At 30.5% G+C, this 18,124-nt stretch overlaps 2 protein-coding genes across 4 annotated transcripts; both read right to left on the bottom strand.

Moving 5' to 3' along the window:
- Positions 1 to 33: 33 nt before the first annotated feature.
- Positions 34 to 2,621, bottom strand: LOC114076043. 2 transcript variants are annotated; one of them, XR_003576325.1, is made up of 3 exons: positions 2,491 to 2,621; positions 1,498 to 1,605; positions 34 to 530 (listed from the first exon to the last, which is right to left on the bottom strand). XR_003576325.1 is itself a non-coding variant. In XM_027914324.1 (3 exons), the coding sequence occupies exons 1-3, from the start codon at positions 2,573 to 2,575 to the stop codon at positions 369 to 371; spliced, it is 309 nt and encodes a 102-aa protein (XP_027770125.1). In that variant the 3' UTR covers positions 34 to 368. The 2 variants fall into 2 exon arrangements, 1 of the variants encoding a protein (XP_027770125.1); XM_027914324.1 differs by having other exon boundaries at positions 1,498 to 1,559; positions 2,491 to 2,575.
- A 9,015-nt stretch (positions 2,622 to 11,636) lies between these two features.
- LOC107009342 lies at positions 11,637 to 13,522 on the bottom strand. 2 transcript variants are annotated; one of them, XM_027914322.1, is made up of 2 exons: positions 13,207 to 13,522; positions 11,637 to 12,247 (listed from the first exon to the last, which is right to left on the bottom strand). In XM_027914322.1, the coding sequence occupies exons 1-2, from the start codon at positions 13,409 to 13,411 to the stop codon at positions 12,219 to 12,221; spliced, it is 234 nt and encodes a 77-aa protein (XP_027770123.1). In that variant the 5' UTR covers positions 13,412 to 13,522; the 3' UTR covers positions 11,637 to 12,218. The 2 variants fall into 2 exon arrangements, with proteins under 2 accessions (XP_027770123.1, XP_015064143.1); XM_015208657.2 differs by having other exon boundaries at positions 11,637 to 12,232; positions 13,207 to 13,521.
- Positions 13,523 to 18,124: the final 4,602 nt, after the last annotated feature.

Here is an 18,124-nt window from a genome sequence, read left to right as displayed (position 1 = left end):
TTGTGTTGCCAACAACCAAAAGTAATACTAGAATTTATGAAATAGGATATAGATAACATTAAATTCATTGTTATACAATTCGAAGTAAAATAATAAATTTCAGATAATCTTTTTTTGAGTTACCAATTTAACAATTACGGAAACCAATCTAATAACAAATAAAATAAAAAAATTTACAAAACCATTTAACCTAATAAACATTACTGTCTTTTTCGATTATACCGGTTATTGCATAAAAACCAATATTTCCATCACAATATCTTGCAAATCTCTTCAAGTATCTTGATGTTACTGCATAATTGATGTACATCCTAGAAGATTGAACGTATATTTATGATGTCATAACCTTGGCAACCATAAAGTGGCAACTACATGAGGGCTACAAAACGATAGCGGACCAAAATGCCAAACATTAGGTGGGAAATTGCAGAGCTTCTGATATGAATTTCAACACAAGTCACGTCTACTGCTTGTCCTCCTTGGGGATGTCCTTCTTTGGTATCTCCTTTGGCTTTGCCTTTTCCATTTCCCTGCAGAAACATCAATGGCATGCCATGTTCATATAATACACAAACAGAAACATCAATGGCAAGCAAAATGAAGGATTCAATTTACTAAGACAAACAAGTTACTCCTATATAACAAAAGAGAAGATAACAACATAAGGAGATGAGAAATGACATGAAAGGATTAAAATAATGAGAAGTAAAAAGAGGAGATCAAACTCAAACCAACAAATCAAGAGTAAAATTTTAAAATAAGTTCTCTGGGGTACCTAGGATTCTAACTGTAGACTAAAAAACATATTGCTTTCCATATTACTCCTATTATGCATTGAAATTTGGTACAGCAGAACTTGCAGTACCCAGAAGAAAGATTGCAGACCATCTTTCTCTGGAATAAAGCTAGACAACACTTCAAAAAATGTTCTTTTGCTCATACTGTCCAGCACGTCTTTAGCCAGAACTGCATAAACTGCCAACCTAGGTTGCGATACGATACAGAATCAGACAGCAAATTAGCAAAAGTTTTCTACTGTCAAGGGTGAAGAATTACCATTAAGGATGGGTGTACTTACATAAGAATTAAGATGTATATATAACCTAGAAGAAGCTATCAAAACATAATTTAGAACTACAAATACCGTTTGATCAACTTCATGAGTCAAAGGCCAATAATAATTAAGCCAGCTGAAATGACTGGAGAATGCAACAACCATGAAAGTGGGGATGCACCCAAGTAGGCATTGATCAGAGGCCTAAACCTCAGATATGGCCTCAGGGGATGTATCAATCAGAGCATAGTGGGGATGCATCCACCATGACAAATCTCAGCCAAACGACCCTAAAATTTCCTAGGCATTTAAACCTCTCATACTAAACCCTAACCCTAATAAATGCAACCAAGTTTTGGCATTACTGTCATTCACTGACCTACCACATGAAGTGATTAAGACTGCTGTGATTCCAGACAGCTAGTCAATGTGAGTGATAATACCTTGAGTAGCTTATGATCAGATGATCGACTTATAAACTGTATGCTGTGAGCTCCAATAAGACCTAGAGCAACGGTGTTTATGCAGATTGATAAGCATATAGCTCTCTTCTACAAAATAGGATGAACAAAATAAGCAAGTTGTTAAAATTAAAAATTTCAGCTCGCCGCCTTGTCAAGAAAGGTTTAATAAGAAGCCTTATAGGAAATTGGTAGAGCATATTTTTTTTCTTTATAAATAGCATACATTTTTTATTCATGCTTCATACCACACATAACTACTGCAAAATGAACCAAATAACTCAAGGTATCAAGGACACATGCCATAAAGAAGTCTCCATCTATACCATAAAGGAGTCTAAACCTGACACCACGTTGAAGAGTCACACAACTCCATCCTGTTTTTTTTTTTTGGCTTTCCGAAGTTGGTTGAATAAGTTTTAGTTACCATAGTGAAAATAGATTGATTCTCTTATTAAGAGTCATACATAAGATAAGACGACTTTACCATTTTAACTTATTAATACTTACAAGTTCTGTTAAAAGATACAGATTTTGCATGCAAAAAGGAATTATATGGACATAATATTTGGGTGACCAATTTGAAGGCAGAAGATTCATGTCCAAGTGGTGCATACCATTTACGGCTAAAACAGAAGATGATATCAATAAGGGAACATGACATTCTAGATGACCTCAAAACATAAGCATATAACAACAACAACAAATCCTGGCAACATGAGATACACATCACAATTTCGAGTTATGTAGGATATTAGCAGGAAGATCAAAGAAGCAAGAACATTCTTAGAGTAGACGTAACTAGAAGCGCTTAGTGTTAATCCAGTCAACAATAACCCTATTACATCTAGTTCTACAAAAACAGAGCACTAATTTTGTTCATCAACAACTACTTTTTTATCGGAAGTTCAAAGAAAGCAGAAAAAATAGTAACTTCAACTACATATCAAAATGAGCAGAGAAAATAGTTCATACTTAGCGGCAGAAGCTGACTCTTCCTCGAGCCAATGGCGAATTTGACGAACGTTACGCTTGAAGATTGAGGCAGACTGTTTGACATCGCTCCTCATCAGTAAAAACACGGCGCTTACTCCGACCACCGTGAGTATAAAGTTGGTTAAAGCCATTTCAAGATGAATTTTGTTTCTTTGATTGGTATTCCAATATCAAAACCTCTAAAATTAGCGATTAATCAAGTGGATATGAAGAGATGATAACGATGGTGATCCGATTTGTATGTATGGGTTTTAGCAAGAAAATTTCCCCAAATCTGCACAACAATTAAATATTGGGCTTACTAAGGTGTAACTCTTTTGGGCCACAAGATGTCACTCTAAGCCGGTAGATTCTGAAACCTCATGAGTTGGGCTAACTAGAACTAGCTTTTGCGCTAACAATTTTGAGGAAAATGCTGACCTTAATTATCACAAAATACTTTTAATTTCAATCACAAGTTTCACAAGTTAAATAAAAATACATCAAAGTAAGAATAAATATTGCTTAATCGTGATTAACCGATATGCAAACCTACTATTTGCAATAATGTTATGAAATTCTCACCAAAAATTAATTATTAAGATATCACATAACAAAATATTATAACTCACGCTAAAAATAATATATATTGACTTTCGTAAACAACAATTTCTTTTGGATAGAATATAGGAATAATGGTTTATTATACCTTTCAATTTTGTCACGAGAATGACACATATATACTCTTTTTTCTCTAATGGATTTTAAAAAAACAAATTTAATGTATTTTTTGCATTGTTTTATTTTTTAAAGACACATTCATGTAAGGGTATATTTTGATACTTCTCAGATGTGCGCCCAAAGCACAATAGTTAAGAATACTCGTGAGACAAAAATAGTTGAGAATACTTGTGAGGCAACAACTGGAAAAATAGCAAATCAATTGAAGTTCATTTCTTTGAGAGATTGCTAACACATGCGCACACATTGTATATACAATTATGTTGAAGCAGGAGAAATGTTTTTTAGTGGTTTATTTAGAGTATAGTAGCAACAATATGATAATACTACTAAGAGTGATTAGGTCTGTGTGCATTTTTAAAGCGTTGGGCTCTCTCTTCAAATCCAACTACTCAAAAAGATGGTGTAAGGACCAAAAGTATTAGTCAAATTTTCTGCAAAAATAAATGATAAAAGAGAGCTATAAGTAAACTATTTAAGTATCAGTTAGGAAATACACTATGTATATACAAAAGTCACTACTTAACATTGGCATGCACAAGTCACAACTTTGAATGATCAAAATTGTAAGTGTGCCAAATAGAAAGCTTTGGCACCATATTCTTAAATGTCTATACCCTTCACAACCTCATATATGTTGTGAAGGGTATAAAATACATACAAAATGTGAAATTGATTTGGATTATAATTTTAAAAGTTAAATGAAAAGGTAACATCCCAACAACTATCTAATCTAATCACTTTTTATTTGCAACAAAAAAGAAGTAGAACCATTTTATTGCCTTAGCATCTCAATTGACAATTGATACAGATCACAAAATATCAATACAAACCTTTACCCCGAGTCATTGCTCTCTAATAAGTTCGCACAGTGACAAGGCCATGATGCTCTTTTAGCTTACAACTATGTCATTTTCTCCCAAGAGTATTTCTAGAATTGGTGGCATGGTAAGGCCTAGAAAATCAGTTGATTCCAGTAATTTCTTATATATTCAATAGAAGAATTAAAGACCAAAACTTGAAAAACCCATACAACTAATTGTTAAATACATACATACATAGAAATAATAACAAACCCTAATCCTTTTTTTCTCCTTTAATTTGCCTATTTAATAAATCCATTCAACTTTCATTTAAAAAATGATAATCTTCGTAAAGATATAAACTGAAGAAAATTGAAAGAAAAAATATCAAACTTTACAAATTCATTCAATCGAATAACAAAATACAGAAGAAAATGACGACTAAGACAAATTTGAAGGTTAGGACACAAAAAATCAAAGAAATATCTAAGAATGGTAGCCACAGGGGCGACTGTTTGAGAAAATAGAAGATGAAGAAACTTTTGAGTTTTCACAGATGAATGAATTTTGATGAAGTGGCATGGATGACATGTACAACCACGTGTAATATAATGGAAATAGTGAGAATAATTTAGTATGACGAAAATATCCTCAACTTATAAGAATTTGACCATAAACTGATATATTGATACTCACTTTTCTATAATAGTAGATATTTCTTTTTTGTCCTTTTTTCCCGTTAATTTGGATTTATTATTTTAATAGTCAAAATTTAACTTTTATTATTTTTTTTGTAAAAATTAATATATATGCCCCAATATTTTTACAAATAGAAAAAGTAATCCGAAAAATAATTAGTGTTTTAAATTTGTTTCCTTACTTATTTTTTCTTTTCTTGTTCACATTTTTTTCCTTATATTTTTACAATAAAGAAGGAGAGGGAAAAATATATATATAAAATACGAATAAGGAATTCAAATAAAGATAAATAAAGAAATAAAAAGATTATGTGTAAAAATTTCATATCATATAATTTTTTTAAAAAAATAAGATCCTATGAAAAGTTTTACTCGTTAAATAAAAAGATATACGTAAGCTATTTTTATAAAAATAAAAATATATATGAGTTACTTAAGTAATACACGAGTTCGGGTGCATGTGGGTCCGCCTCTGCTCGTAAGTGGGTGATGACAGAATTCTCCTCCTCTTTAATAATACAAATTTAGCTATTTTCAGTACTGATATACTTTCTTCTTTTTGATCTGTCTCGAATATAATATCATATTTATATATTAATTTTTTTTAAATATAAACATACATATTGTAATAAAATACTTATTGATAGTCATACAAATTAATTTAGACCGTTCAAAACAAAAACTCGTGTGGAGTATCAATTTTGGAAAGATTAATATGTCCGAGAGACTACATGATATATATATATATAAGAGTAGTGCATATTGGAAACTTTCTTTTGGAAGTGTAAAATAGTAGGATATGAGGAAATTGTAGAAGCAAAAATAAAGAAAAGAATGTGGTAGCACTATACAGCAAAATAAGTTAAATAGGCATTGCCACTTGCTACTTGCAAACAAAATAGAAAAAGGGACTTTTATATTCATAAGCTAGCACCTTATAATCCACAACGAACGGTTGAAGACAAAGAGAAGATGTATCTTATTTTTACAAAGAGAATCACTAAAAAAGAAAGAAAAGAAGGGTGATGTGTGACTAATCGGACATGGAATATCTACGCTATCCCATCCAAAACTATTGTTAGCAATATGGATAACAAGAAATCTCTGGTTCCTACCTAATTAACACTATTATAAACCTTAAAATTTGATTGGTGTTGTACATGTCCGAGTAAAGCAAAGCATTAGAGAAGGAGGCAAGAAAGAGTATAAAGCATAGCATGCCCACTATTTACTAGTCTATAAGTATCCTTAAGCCTATACAAGTGGCCACACCACCTGAAAAATGACATACCCTTTTATGAATTACTCCACATATGATTCTCTAGTTGTTATCTAAAGGAATCTATATAATAATTCTGAATTGGCAACCTAACCCTAGAGTAGCTATTATATTGATTCATAAATAGAAACATGCGTCATGCATTCGATGTCCTTAATTATTCCTTCCATGACATTTGATGCTCTAGTTTCTAGAATATAACAAGTACTAATAATAATTGATAGCTGCATACTAACATATATTGCCCGTACAAAAATTCATACGTGAATGTTGTATCATTTATATAATTTTCTAAACGAAGCGATTCTTTAAGCCTCAAAATCGATCATATCATGATTTTAATCGAAATTATCGTTAATTAATTAGATGATGTGCTATTACTAGATATTTGTAATATATATACATATAGAGAGACGCGCCCATACCTGAACCTCAATATTTCAGAATTATATTCCCTAACAGTGAGTGAAGGGTGGGAATTGGTGACAGAGACATTGTCCTATGCATACATATATTCTTCCCACTAAAAGTACAAAAAAGAAATAAAATTTTTTTTTTGCCTAATTAAGTTCGCTCACGAAAACAACGTGATGTCAAAACCACATCATATTATAAAGCGTTTAAAGGTTATATTCGATGCACTAATTAATTAATAGTAGTAGTAACTAAGAAGATGTATATTTGGAGAGATCACAGATAAAATTAAGAATTAAGAAATATCTGAATTGAATTTACTCTTGATTTGCCACTAAATCTACACAATGTTACTGGTAAGATATTTTACTTATTATATCGGAATCTCCTATCAGTCTTTGTAGATATTTAACCAAATATAGTATCTTAGCATAAGATGACCTGTTTCTGGTTCGATATTATCTATATGAGTAGTGAATAGTATTAATTGGATTGCATACTCTCTCAACTAATTGTCTTTTTTTTTTTTCTATCAGTATCAAGTCTATATTTATATACGTGTGTCTTCATATTTATTTTCGATTGTTACATTAACATTCTTTCCTCTTCAATTTATATCTTTAATTGATTCTTATTGTGTTCTACTGGAGATAAGTGTAACGTACCAAAATATTTTTCGAATTTTATGGTCTTAATTCTTAAATAAGTGATGTAGGATGTTGATATAAAAAAAAATACTATCCATCTCATTTATGACTATGGTACCTTTTTTTAATCCTTTTCAAAAAGAATATCGCCTTATTAGTAACAATTTCACTTGAAAAACCTTTTTGTTTAACCTTTTATAAAAACAATTTAACGATAACACAAAAAAATTAGAATTAGTTTAGATCAGAAATTTTAAATAATATTCTTTTGTAAAAAAAAAACATCATGTCCACCCAAAATGCTGAAAGCGGAAAAAAAAAAGTAAAAAGAAAAAAAAAAACAAAAAAACTAGAATGTACTTAGAAACGGGTCTTATTCGGGGAATCCACTCCTCTATCTATATTGACAGCACATTCAAAAGTCTTATTCATCACTTAAAAAAGGAAGTCGTGTGCGGGTATACTGCATAAGTTAATTACTTTGGAATAAGAATCGTGAAACTTTTTTTTTTGTGTGTGTGTGTGTTAGTAGATAATTATTACAACAACTAACATATGAGTTTTCCTCCTATTGTTAGTCCTAAATTAACATTCCAGATTTAAAAAAGAAAAAGATTTGAGATATCAAGGGGAGACGGATATATAAAGCAAAAGGAATAATACTACGTACCTGATTAGTGCTTCAACTTTATCTTCATATCTACTTGTAAAGCAAATTACAGTGCGTGGAGTAAAAAAAAAAAAGGTTACATTTTGGGTAATAAGAATTTTGTGGGTACGTAAATGTTTTAAGACTCTCTCTCTATATATGCCCCTCTTGATGTGTCAGCTTAATCCAATATTTAGATACGCAGAATTGTAAATTAGAAGAAAATGGAGTCGATCCGTAAGCGCAGAACAGGGTTTATGAAAGGGAAACTAGTGAAGTCGTTATTCCGAGGTAGAGCAGTAAAGGCGAGTAATTATTACGGAAGGGAGGATAGTACTCCTCCTATTTATCATCTTCATCTTCATCATCATAATCTTGAGCCAAAGGAAAAACTTGCTCCTTATAATCCAAATAGCATAGTTACAGTGAATCAGGAGAAAGCTGCACCACCACAAAAGACAAAAGTTTCTTATTACATTCCAACCCCTAGTACCGCCCGCGATTCTAATTATAATAATATTGACGCAGACGAAAGCGTTGATATAAAGGCTGCCAACTATATATCTTGTGTTCACGAGCGTTTTAGGTCAATTTTTAAATAAATAAATATGCAGTGTAATTAGTTGATTTTGTTGTAGTAAATAAAACACATGCATGTCTCCTATATCATTCATTATAAGATGATGTAATGTATAATATTATTTCGAGAGAGAAACGACACATTTTAATTTCTTGTTTAAAATCCTATATTAGAGCTTCATTCTCTTGTTCATTAATGTCCCTTTCACGCCCATCGCTTTATTCTTGTCGCGAGAATCATTTGTGCCAGCGCTCAACCTATACTTAATACTACTATGCCTAAGCTCGTTCACGCAAGCCATGTCAAAATAAAGGACATCATAATCAACAATTAAGATGCACTACTATCCTATCCAGTGTATGTAAAGTTGCTGTTTCCAAAGATAATCACACAACAAATTAACAAAAACTCAACTATTCATTCTTCACTGTACTCCACCCTAATGTATCTACCAATCACTACTGATAATCGGATATACCATCACCAATGGACTTTAAATTATATACACTACATATCTTTAATTTGTATTTTCTGTTTCAATTTACGTAGCATAATTAGCATTTCAAGATTCAAACTTCTAAAATTCAAATTTTAGAATATAGAAGCTTTCAATTTTCAAAAAAGTGAAGTATCAAAACACACAATTAAAAACTATCAACTTTTTTTGAGTTTTATATTCTGAGGTTGAGAAACACATCCAGAAAGAATATTTATCAAGATATTTACTAATTTGTGATTACCTAATAAATGACTTAATCCCTTTCCAATGTCAATGCATAGAAGTTAATTAAACGCTACCCAAATATAATGCCTAGGGTAAGACATGGTCTATATTTTTAAAGGAGGTTCCACGATTTAATTTTTTATGTTAAAGGTTTTTTTGCACTAAATTAAAACCCATTATATATATTTTTAAGATTGTCGATTCTTATCTAATATTTATTGTAATTTTAATAAATTTTTATACATCAATTTATGCTCCATATCGAGAGATATATGGATTCAGATGAAGTCGATTCCTATACATTAGATCCGCTTCTATTTATTGTTAGATACTGTCTTCATCCACTTTTAATTGTCATGTTATGCTTTTCGAAATTCAATATGACTAATTTTAAAAGTTAAATTAGATTAATTCAATACATATAAAAAATTTGATATTCAGAAACTATTACAAAAAGTATCATAAATTGCAATTTTTACATATCATTATCATGAAAAAGTACATTCTAAAATGTTAGTCAAAGTGTATCTTTTGACTCTAAATATCTAAAATCACAAAAACTTTAGATATTCAAAAACTATTAAAAGTAAACAAAAATAGTATTATTTGTCTTTGTGATCAATGAAAAGTAAAACAGTTTTAGACCATCTCAAACCCACCTCTATTTCACTCTTCATTCTCTATATTTGGAGAGTAAAATAGAGAATGGACACTCAACCCATGTCTATATCACCCTCTATTCTTCAAATATAGAGAGGTGAATAGTAGTTCTCCGAATTTGGAGAACTACTATTCACACTCTCTATTTTACTTTTTGACTATTTTATTATTATTTCTATTATTTTCTAATTAACATATTATTTTACATATAATATCATTTATTAAGTATCTAATCTTCATACTTCGTTTTAAATGTAATATAATATTTTAAAAATATTATTTAATATATCGTACTTCCATCCCGAATTAATAGTATTTTAATTTTTTTCTAATTTTCATCAATGATATAATTTGATTTTATCATTAATTTTCACTATATTGAATAAACACAATTAAAATGATAAGATGAAAGTTTTCATTTTAAAAAGGAAAAATGCAGAAGTACCCCCTAAACTTATGCCCGAAATTCCAGAGACACACTTATGCTATACTAATGTCCTATTACCCCCCTGAACTTATTTTATAAGTAATTTTCTACCCCTTTTCGGCCTACGTGACACTAGCTTGAAAGAAAAAGTCAACCAGCATTGGACCCACAAGATAGTGCCACGTAGGCCGAAAAGGTGTAGAAAATTATTAATAAAATAAGTTCAGGGGGTAATAGGACCTTAGTATAGTATAAGTGTGTCTCTGAGATTTCGGACATAGGTTGAGGGGGTACTTTTGCATTATCCCTTTTAAAAATAAAATACATAATATGATAATTTAAATACAATATAATAATACAACACATAACATTATAATTTAAATACAAGATAAAATACAATACATACCATAATAATTAATTAGGAATGAAGCAAGAATCTGCCGAAAAGATGTTTAACGTGCATTCAGAGTTTTACAATCACATTTTGCAATTATTATAGGACCTCATGTTTTTGAGGAAAGGAAGTGCTACATGAATAATAACTACATGTATTATACTGCACAACATGATAATTGAGGGTGAACATGATATCGGTCTTAATGCACCAATTCAAGATGTCGTAGAGGTTCCAACTCCAACGACGAAAATATTGGTAGATGATAATCTCCGATTTGGACAATTTTTAGCCATACATAAAAAAAAATTAAGGACAATAATGCTCATTTTGAACTCCGTATGCTTTAATAGAGCATTTATAGAAGTAACGTAATAATTTCAAAAATTGAGTGCTTATGTAATTGTATGTCTATCTTATTAGAATTTGTCCATTAATTTGTATATTATAGCATATTTTCTTGAAATTTATGTTCTTTAAAAATTTAGAATAAAATATTATTTTATATTAAATTTTTTTAAAAAAACTAATTATATAACTAATTATATCACATGAAAATTATATAACTAATTATATCACATGAAAATTATATAACTAATTATTGGGAAAAGAAGGGATTTATATTACTAAATAAGAAAATAAGAATGAAATAAAAATAATAATATAATATTGAAGAGTGAGGAAAAGATTCATTTTTAGAGAGTAAAATAGATAATTGGATAAGAGTTGATTGTCTGGAAAAAATATAGAACTCTATATTTGGAGAGTAAAATAGAAAGTGAGTGTATATATATATTGTCTTGTCTTTTCTTTTGTATATAAAGTCCATATTCATTATAGGGTATTATGCCATTTTCTAGATGTTATGCTGGCGCTTAATATCGAGTCCTATTCAGGGTATCTGCTCCTATTGACAACACATTTAAAAGTTTGTACATCCACTTAAAAAGAATCGTGTTATATTATATCCTGTAGGCCTATATATATAGCTTAAATTTGAAATAGGAAATCATTATTCATTTATATTATCACCAGATAATTAAAGTTCATATATGATCACAACAATATAGTATCAGTCAATTAGATACTATTAAGAAATATTCCGGACAAATTTAAAAGGATTTGACATATCAAGAGGAGGCAGATGAGTCTTATCTTCATATTTATATTGAAACTGCACATGCTCAATTAGTACATAGATAATACTAGTTATTATGTTTGTATAGTGCATAGTTAAACTGCCTATATATACCCGCTAGAGTAGATATATCTTGTAAAAGCCTTTTGCCCAAAAACACAAGAAATATATACTAGTGTATTAAATGGAGTTGAACCGCAAGCGCAGAACAGGTTTCATGAAAGGGAAACTGGTGAAGTCTTTGTACCGCTCAGCCGCACCTACTCATGTACCATCTTCGCAAAGTAATAATTATTACAGTAGCTTCAAAGACGACCATAGTCCTCCTCAAAGTACTGTTTATCATCTTCAACTTCTTCATCATCATCAGCCAAAGGAAAAACTTGTTCCTTTCAATCCAAATAACATCAATACATCATCCAGTTTTATTGTGAACCAGGATCAAGCCGCTCCTCCACAAAAACCAAAAGTTTCATATTACATTCCACCGAAGAGTAATGGTACTACTTATGGAGACCAAAGTGTTGATATGAAGGCTGCCCACTACATATCATGCGTTCAAGAGCGTTTCAGATCACTTGAACTTACCTGTTAATGAATTAGCTGTAAAACTCAAACATTATTCATTAATGATTATAACATGGTCCCTATATATATATAAGGCAAATTACAGAGTAACTTATTGTTGTTTTTAATCTACTAATGAAGACTTCATACTAAAGTTTGTTGTAATAAATAAAACCATCCATCACATATGGTCGGTCTTTATATATAATCTTTTTGCACCTTGGGCTTAGCTATCGATAATATTTCAACAGTGAAATGGCAATTGGTTGTTCAACTTGCAGTTTGAATTATATTGGCACACTCTCCGTGCAGACATCTATTCTGTTTGCATGATGGATCACAGTTTGAATATCATCAATATATATGACACTTTCTATTCTTGTTTCATTTCATTGGTAGAATCAAAGAGTTTTAATGTAAACTGCCTATCTAGGTGTTCCAAGAAATTCATTAATTAGTAAGAGCCTCATCTGTTGTCTCTTTCACGAAAAAGTCGGTTGTTTTAATTCGCCATGTAGGAGTAATTATTTTCTTGTTACTTATCCAATTATCTGGTGATGGGATTTTCAATTGACTTGTTACCAGGAAATAGATAATATATAGTCCATAGGATATTCGAGAAAAAATATCATACATATTTTCTTGTGACCGGATATAATCTAGATTTTTTATTTGATTGTCCTACTACCGGCTTCATCTGCGACTAATAATAGATATGAAATCAAAACTTTTAAGATATAATAATGAGATGAACGTACGGTAACAACTTTAACTTAAATTCTGGATCCGTTTGATATATTTAACTTCAACGAGTATATATGTTATTAAAAAACAGTCAAACAACTTGCAGAACATGTAACCGTTGACAAATTAAAATAAAACACAAACAGATCTATGAGAGTATTCTGGTACACCAACAACCATAATATAAAAAAAATTGAGCTGAGAGAAAAAGAAAACAGTAGTTATTAAAATGGAGACAAACGCTAGCTAACCGGTGTAAATATGGACACCAATGGCAATAAGGAAGATGGTAATGAGGCCAAAGAAGAGAATGGTATGTATGAAAATAGAGAGTCCACTTGTCTGAAAGTTTGCAAATTCTACTGCCCGATTATTTCCTGGGAGTTGAAATAGAAGCCCGGGGCTCAATAGCACAAACAGAACCACTGCTATTACAACGGGTCCCCAATCAGCCATCGGTGATGTGGGAAAACTTTATTGAATTTTGGAAGAGTTAATAGACGTGAAAGTAGTGTGGCTTATCTATTTGATCAAAAGGGAATCTAGACAATTCCAAAGAGATATACAAATAAATTATTTGTATTATCAGCTGATAGCGAACAGCAATGACCACGATTGCCCGCCACGCAATAATTCACAACTCTTCTCCTGGACGGCACGGCTCCTTTATGGGCTTTCGACATTCTAAGTTATAGGTGGACTTATAGCAACAACAGTCCAAACAAACAAACATGCAGATACAAAATACAAGAGCCCATTCACTACGCCAAGACCAACTTCATCGACCCAATATCTGATAACAATTAACACCTACTTCTACTAGCACCAAAAATAGTAAGAAAACAACTATAACCATTTGAATACCTAATTATTAAGTTAACATCTCAAAAAGTCAATCAACTTCGAGAATTTATCTAGTAAAGTTATTAAACTTTATTTTCTATCAAATAAATACAATTGAATTTGTATGTGTTTTTGGTAGTATAGATTAATGTTTGGTTGGGCGGAGATTATATTATGTTTAGTCAGTTTTCTAATTTTTTTGTTTATATTAATTACTTACGGTAGAGAAATATTGAAATATTTGGACAAACATTTAAAAAGAAAATACTGTGTATTTTTTTAACTTTGGCCAAACATAACTGTTTTCATATTAACATCGGCAAGATTTTTTCAAAAAAAAAATAATAATTTACTAAATCAAATATCACCCAATATTATTATTTTTAAAAAAAGAACTTTCAAAAATAAGTAGATAAAGTTAATTCCATCATCAAATTAATATTAACTAATAGAGCATTAGTTGAAGTGAACAAAGTTGGCATAGTTTCAGTTTGAGTAAAATTTTAAAAAAAAAATAATTATGAATTTGATTTTATTTATTTGTGGAGTGAACAATTGTATGAGACAAAAAATTATTTGATATGTTAATATTTTTTTTGAGAATAAATTTTATTGAGTGATTTTTGTGATACAAATTAAAGTTTAATGACTTTATTAGATAAATTTTCAAAGTTGAGTTACCTTTTAAGATATTTATTTCGTGACTAGTTGTTCAAAAGGATCAAAATCAGAATTAACTAGTTTTTCACATTCAATTTCGACCCTCCACAATATATATTAATTTTTAAGCTGAATAATTAGTTTCGTAAAAATTCAAAATATTTTTTCAAAGTTTTTTTTTTGTGTAATTTTGTCAATTTTATAATTTCTCAATAAAATATATATTTTATATAATTATGTATGTAGTTAGTACATTTTTTGAATATTCAAAAATCATCTCAAACAGATTTTCTTTTATTTAAATAATTTACTAATTAGTCTAGTTATATAATAATTAATATTTTTGAATTAATTAGTTTATAATTAAGTCGATTGTTTTGTTTAGTTAAGATTAAGAAGTTTGTTAATTATCTATATTAATTTTTCCTATTTAAGTTTTAGTTTAATTTGTTAATTAAACTCAATTTGATTAACGTCACAACTTTAAGTTGATTAAGTTTGTAACTCAAATCTAACCCATTTGAAGACAAAGTATTGGGCCCTCTTCTTTCACTTTTCCAGCAGCCCACTTCTTCAACACGAAAATCCAAGCAACCATCAACCTTCCAGCCCAATTCTCTTCTTCAACAAAGAACCCAGCAACTTTTCTTTAACGTTAACAACAAACAGAGGCAGCAAAAGCCAACGGCGTTAACTCTTGTAGCTCATTCTAAAGGTAAAATCCACAAGTGACAAATGAAGCGGCGAGTAGCAACGTCTATTTCCAAACGGGTCAGTAATTCCGTCAAAATACACGTAAAGCAGCAGCGACAGTAGGCTGCATTTTGTAGTCGTCTTCCTCAGACAATTCGTACAAGTGTCAGTGCTAGATGGAGCGATATCAACGATTCACTCCTCCCTTGTTGGAATTTGAGGAATTTTCGAACAACCAGCAGGGATTTCAAAAATCGACCGTTGTTCCTATCTTTTATTATTTTTTTTACCTTCTTTTCCCCCCAAAATCGAGCCCTAATTTCGTCTATAAATACCCTCTTTTCCATTCGTCGAAGGGGGGTCGTTCTTCACTGATATATGAACAGAGAGAACCATAGCTTATAGAAAACAAAGATTATTATAAGGTTGCAGATAGTGAGTTAATGTTTGAACATAAAGCATTCTCAAATACTATCCAAAAGGACTTGAGTTTTCTTTTAGTTCTGTTTCAACTTTCACGGAATCTCGTTGTGGTCGTAAAAACTGTTTCTGTTCTTTTTATGATATGATGTATTGTTGGCTGTCTTTGTGTTCTCTTTATGTTTTAGTCTTGTTTTGGTCTCCATATGTTAGGATTTGGTTAATGAGTATTAGCTAGTAATATCTTTTCTTTTTATCTGTGTATTCATTCTGTTTTGGAGTAGTTTAGTGTTAGTTGTTAGCACATTAGATCTCACTCTTACTCGACAATAGACTCTTCATGGTTCATTTTCTTATTCCGATCTTAGCTGAGTATAAAAGGATTATCTAGTTATTTATACTCATTGGTTTTGGTATTTTCCCATCGTTTTCTCTTAGGCCGTGATTCCTAGTTTAGTAAAAAATTACTCTTATTTGCTTATATCTTTCATTCTTTCAACTTTCTTCTCTCTCTTGCACTCATTTACTTTAATTTCATCTTAATACATGATATACAGTTTCTCTGTATGCTTTCGTGTGCTTTATGTCTTCCAATTGGGGACTTGTTTTAATGAGAAATAGCATCTCTCAAAGAGTCAGGCTCGGATGAGTGAAAACTCTTAACGCTTATACATCCTATTTCTTTAACTCATTATCTTCATATGCATGTTTGATTTGGTGAGATAGGTATTTGTTGCCAGTTCTTAATCGGTTTGTTGCTCGCTGTTTAGTCTAGATATGCCTCTTCTGAAAGTTGCATTGTTAGACTGTCTATGTCACTTCTCTGTTGCTTGATATTTTTTACACTTTGATAGTCCAAGTTAAGTTGCCATAGAGTCTAGTCTTGCAGCATAAGTTGTTTTCCTTTTGTTAAAGCGAGTTTTTACCATGTTCTTTATTATTATCATGACCCTATAATGGTCCCATCTTGTCTATGTTTATGATCCAAATAGTTTGGTAAATGTTGAGTCAATCTGTTTGGATGCCAAAAAATATAATGTTCCTCTTTGTAGACATATTACTTCAGTTCTAAATAGAGTGGCAAGTGAACATAGTCATATACATATTTTGTTTAAGTTTTAAATAGATTGATTGTTATGTTCTGTTGCCTATGCCTGCCCTCTTTCTTTCTTTAAAGTTGTGACAAGTGTTAAAACGCTCAAAGTTTCTAGCTAATGTTGCATTAATTGTTATTGAGAGGTAGCGGCTAGTTTGCTTCTTTATTGATGCTTCCATAGTTCCATAAGCACCGGCCTTGTCTTTTTCTTTCTAGTCGTTTTTGATACCTACCATGGGTAGTTTTAATTTAGATAATATCAATTTTGCATTAGTAACATGATTCTTAGATTCTTATATGACTAAATGGGCAAGGCCGGTGCTTAGCATGGAAAAACATAAAAGTTAAAATTGCATAGCTCATATATCTTAATATATTGAAGTTTGCAATTTTATATACAAATAAATTGCTTGATGTACACTATTTTTGATAAGTATGACGTATGTGTATGACATTTTTGTTCAAAAATATTTTTAAAGAATTCAAACAACATAAGTTTACACCAATGAACACCCTTTAAAGCATTATGAATATCAATACAACATAACAAAAAAAAAATTACTATCAAAATTGCGCATTAAGGGTATGCTGGCTATCTCCAAAAAGGGATAATTACAGAATTTCTATCAAATTTATAATTTGATTTATGTCATCTATACAAAGTTGTTTTACACCAAAAATATTTGATATCCATTTAACTTTCTGGATGAAATTGAATTTAAATGAAAGTGGAACATATAACTTTCATTTATATGTGTGAAGTAGTCGTAACCATCAACAATATCACTATGCCCATAACAGATCCTTGAGGACCCATTTCCTACTGCACTTATACCCAAGCCTATTCAGTCACTAAGGGGCGTGTTCTTTTCTCCATTTTTCTAAAAGGCACTTTCTTTCTTGTTTTCTTTTTTTTTTGTCACTAGTCTCTGGACACGTGTAATGTACGTGTGTTCCATGTGAATTTAGAAAAATTAGAATTTTATACAAATCATGTGAAGTGAGTAATATTTTTTAATGTGCGTCAAGAAACAACAAATGAGAGGCACATTGTAATGTTTAAAATCAATTACTCTGAAACTATCATCACTAAAACTGTAATAAAGTGATATAAATAATTTGAGTCAAATAATAATACATACTTACGATAATGATAAAAAAAATTTCATAAAAATCCACACAACAAATAGAAGAAAATTAAAACATACACATCATTCACAAGACTTTATTCATATAGATTATAGATGGAAAATAAATATAGAATCAATAAGCTATTCACATTCGGAAGCCACTCGTTTAAAGAGGAAAGACAAAAGGCACAAACCATGAGAGGAAAGTATTTGCATTGACAAATCCTATAATTTACAAATTATGTATAATGAAGTATGCATCATATTTTTCTCCAGAATAAGATAATATTTATTTCTGACAAAAGTAGAGACAACTTACATAATCAT

The sequence above is a fragment of the Solanum pennellii genome, chromosome 2, assembly GCF_001406875.1.
Source record: "Solanum pennellii chromosome 2, SPENNV200".
NCBI lineage: Eukaryota > Viridiplantae > Streptophyta > Magnoliopsida > Solanales > Solanaceae > Solanum > Solanum pennellii.
This window is presented reverse-complemented; position numbering and strand designations above follow the sequence as displayed.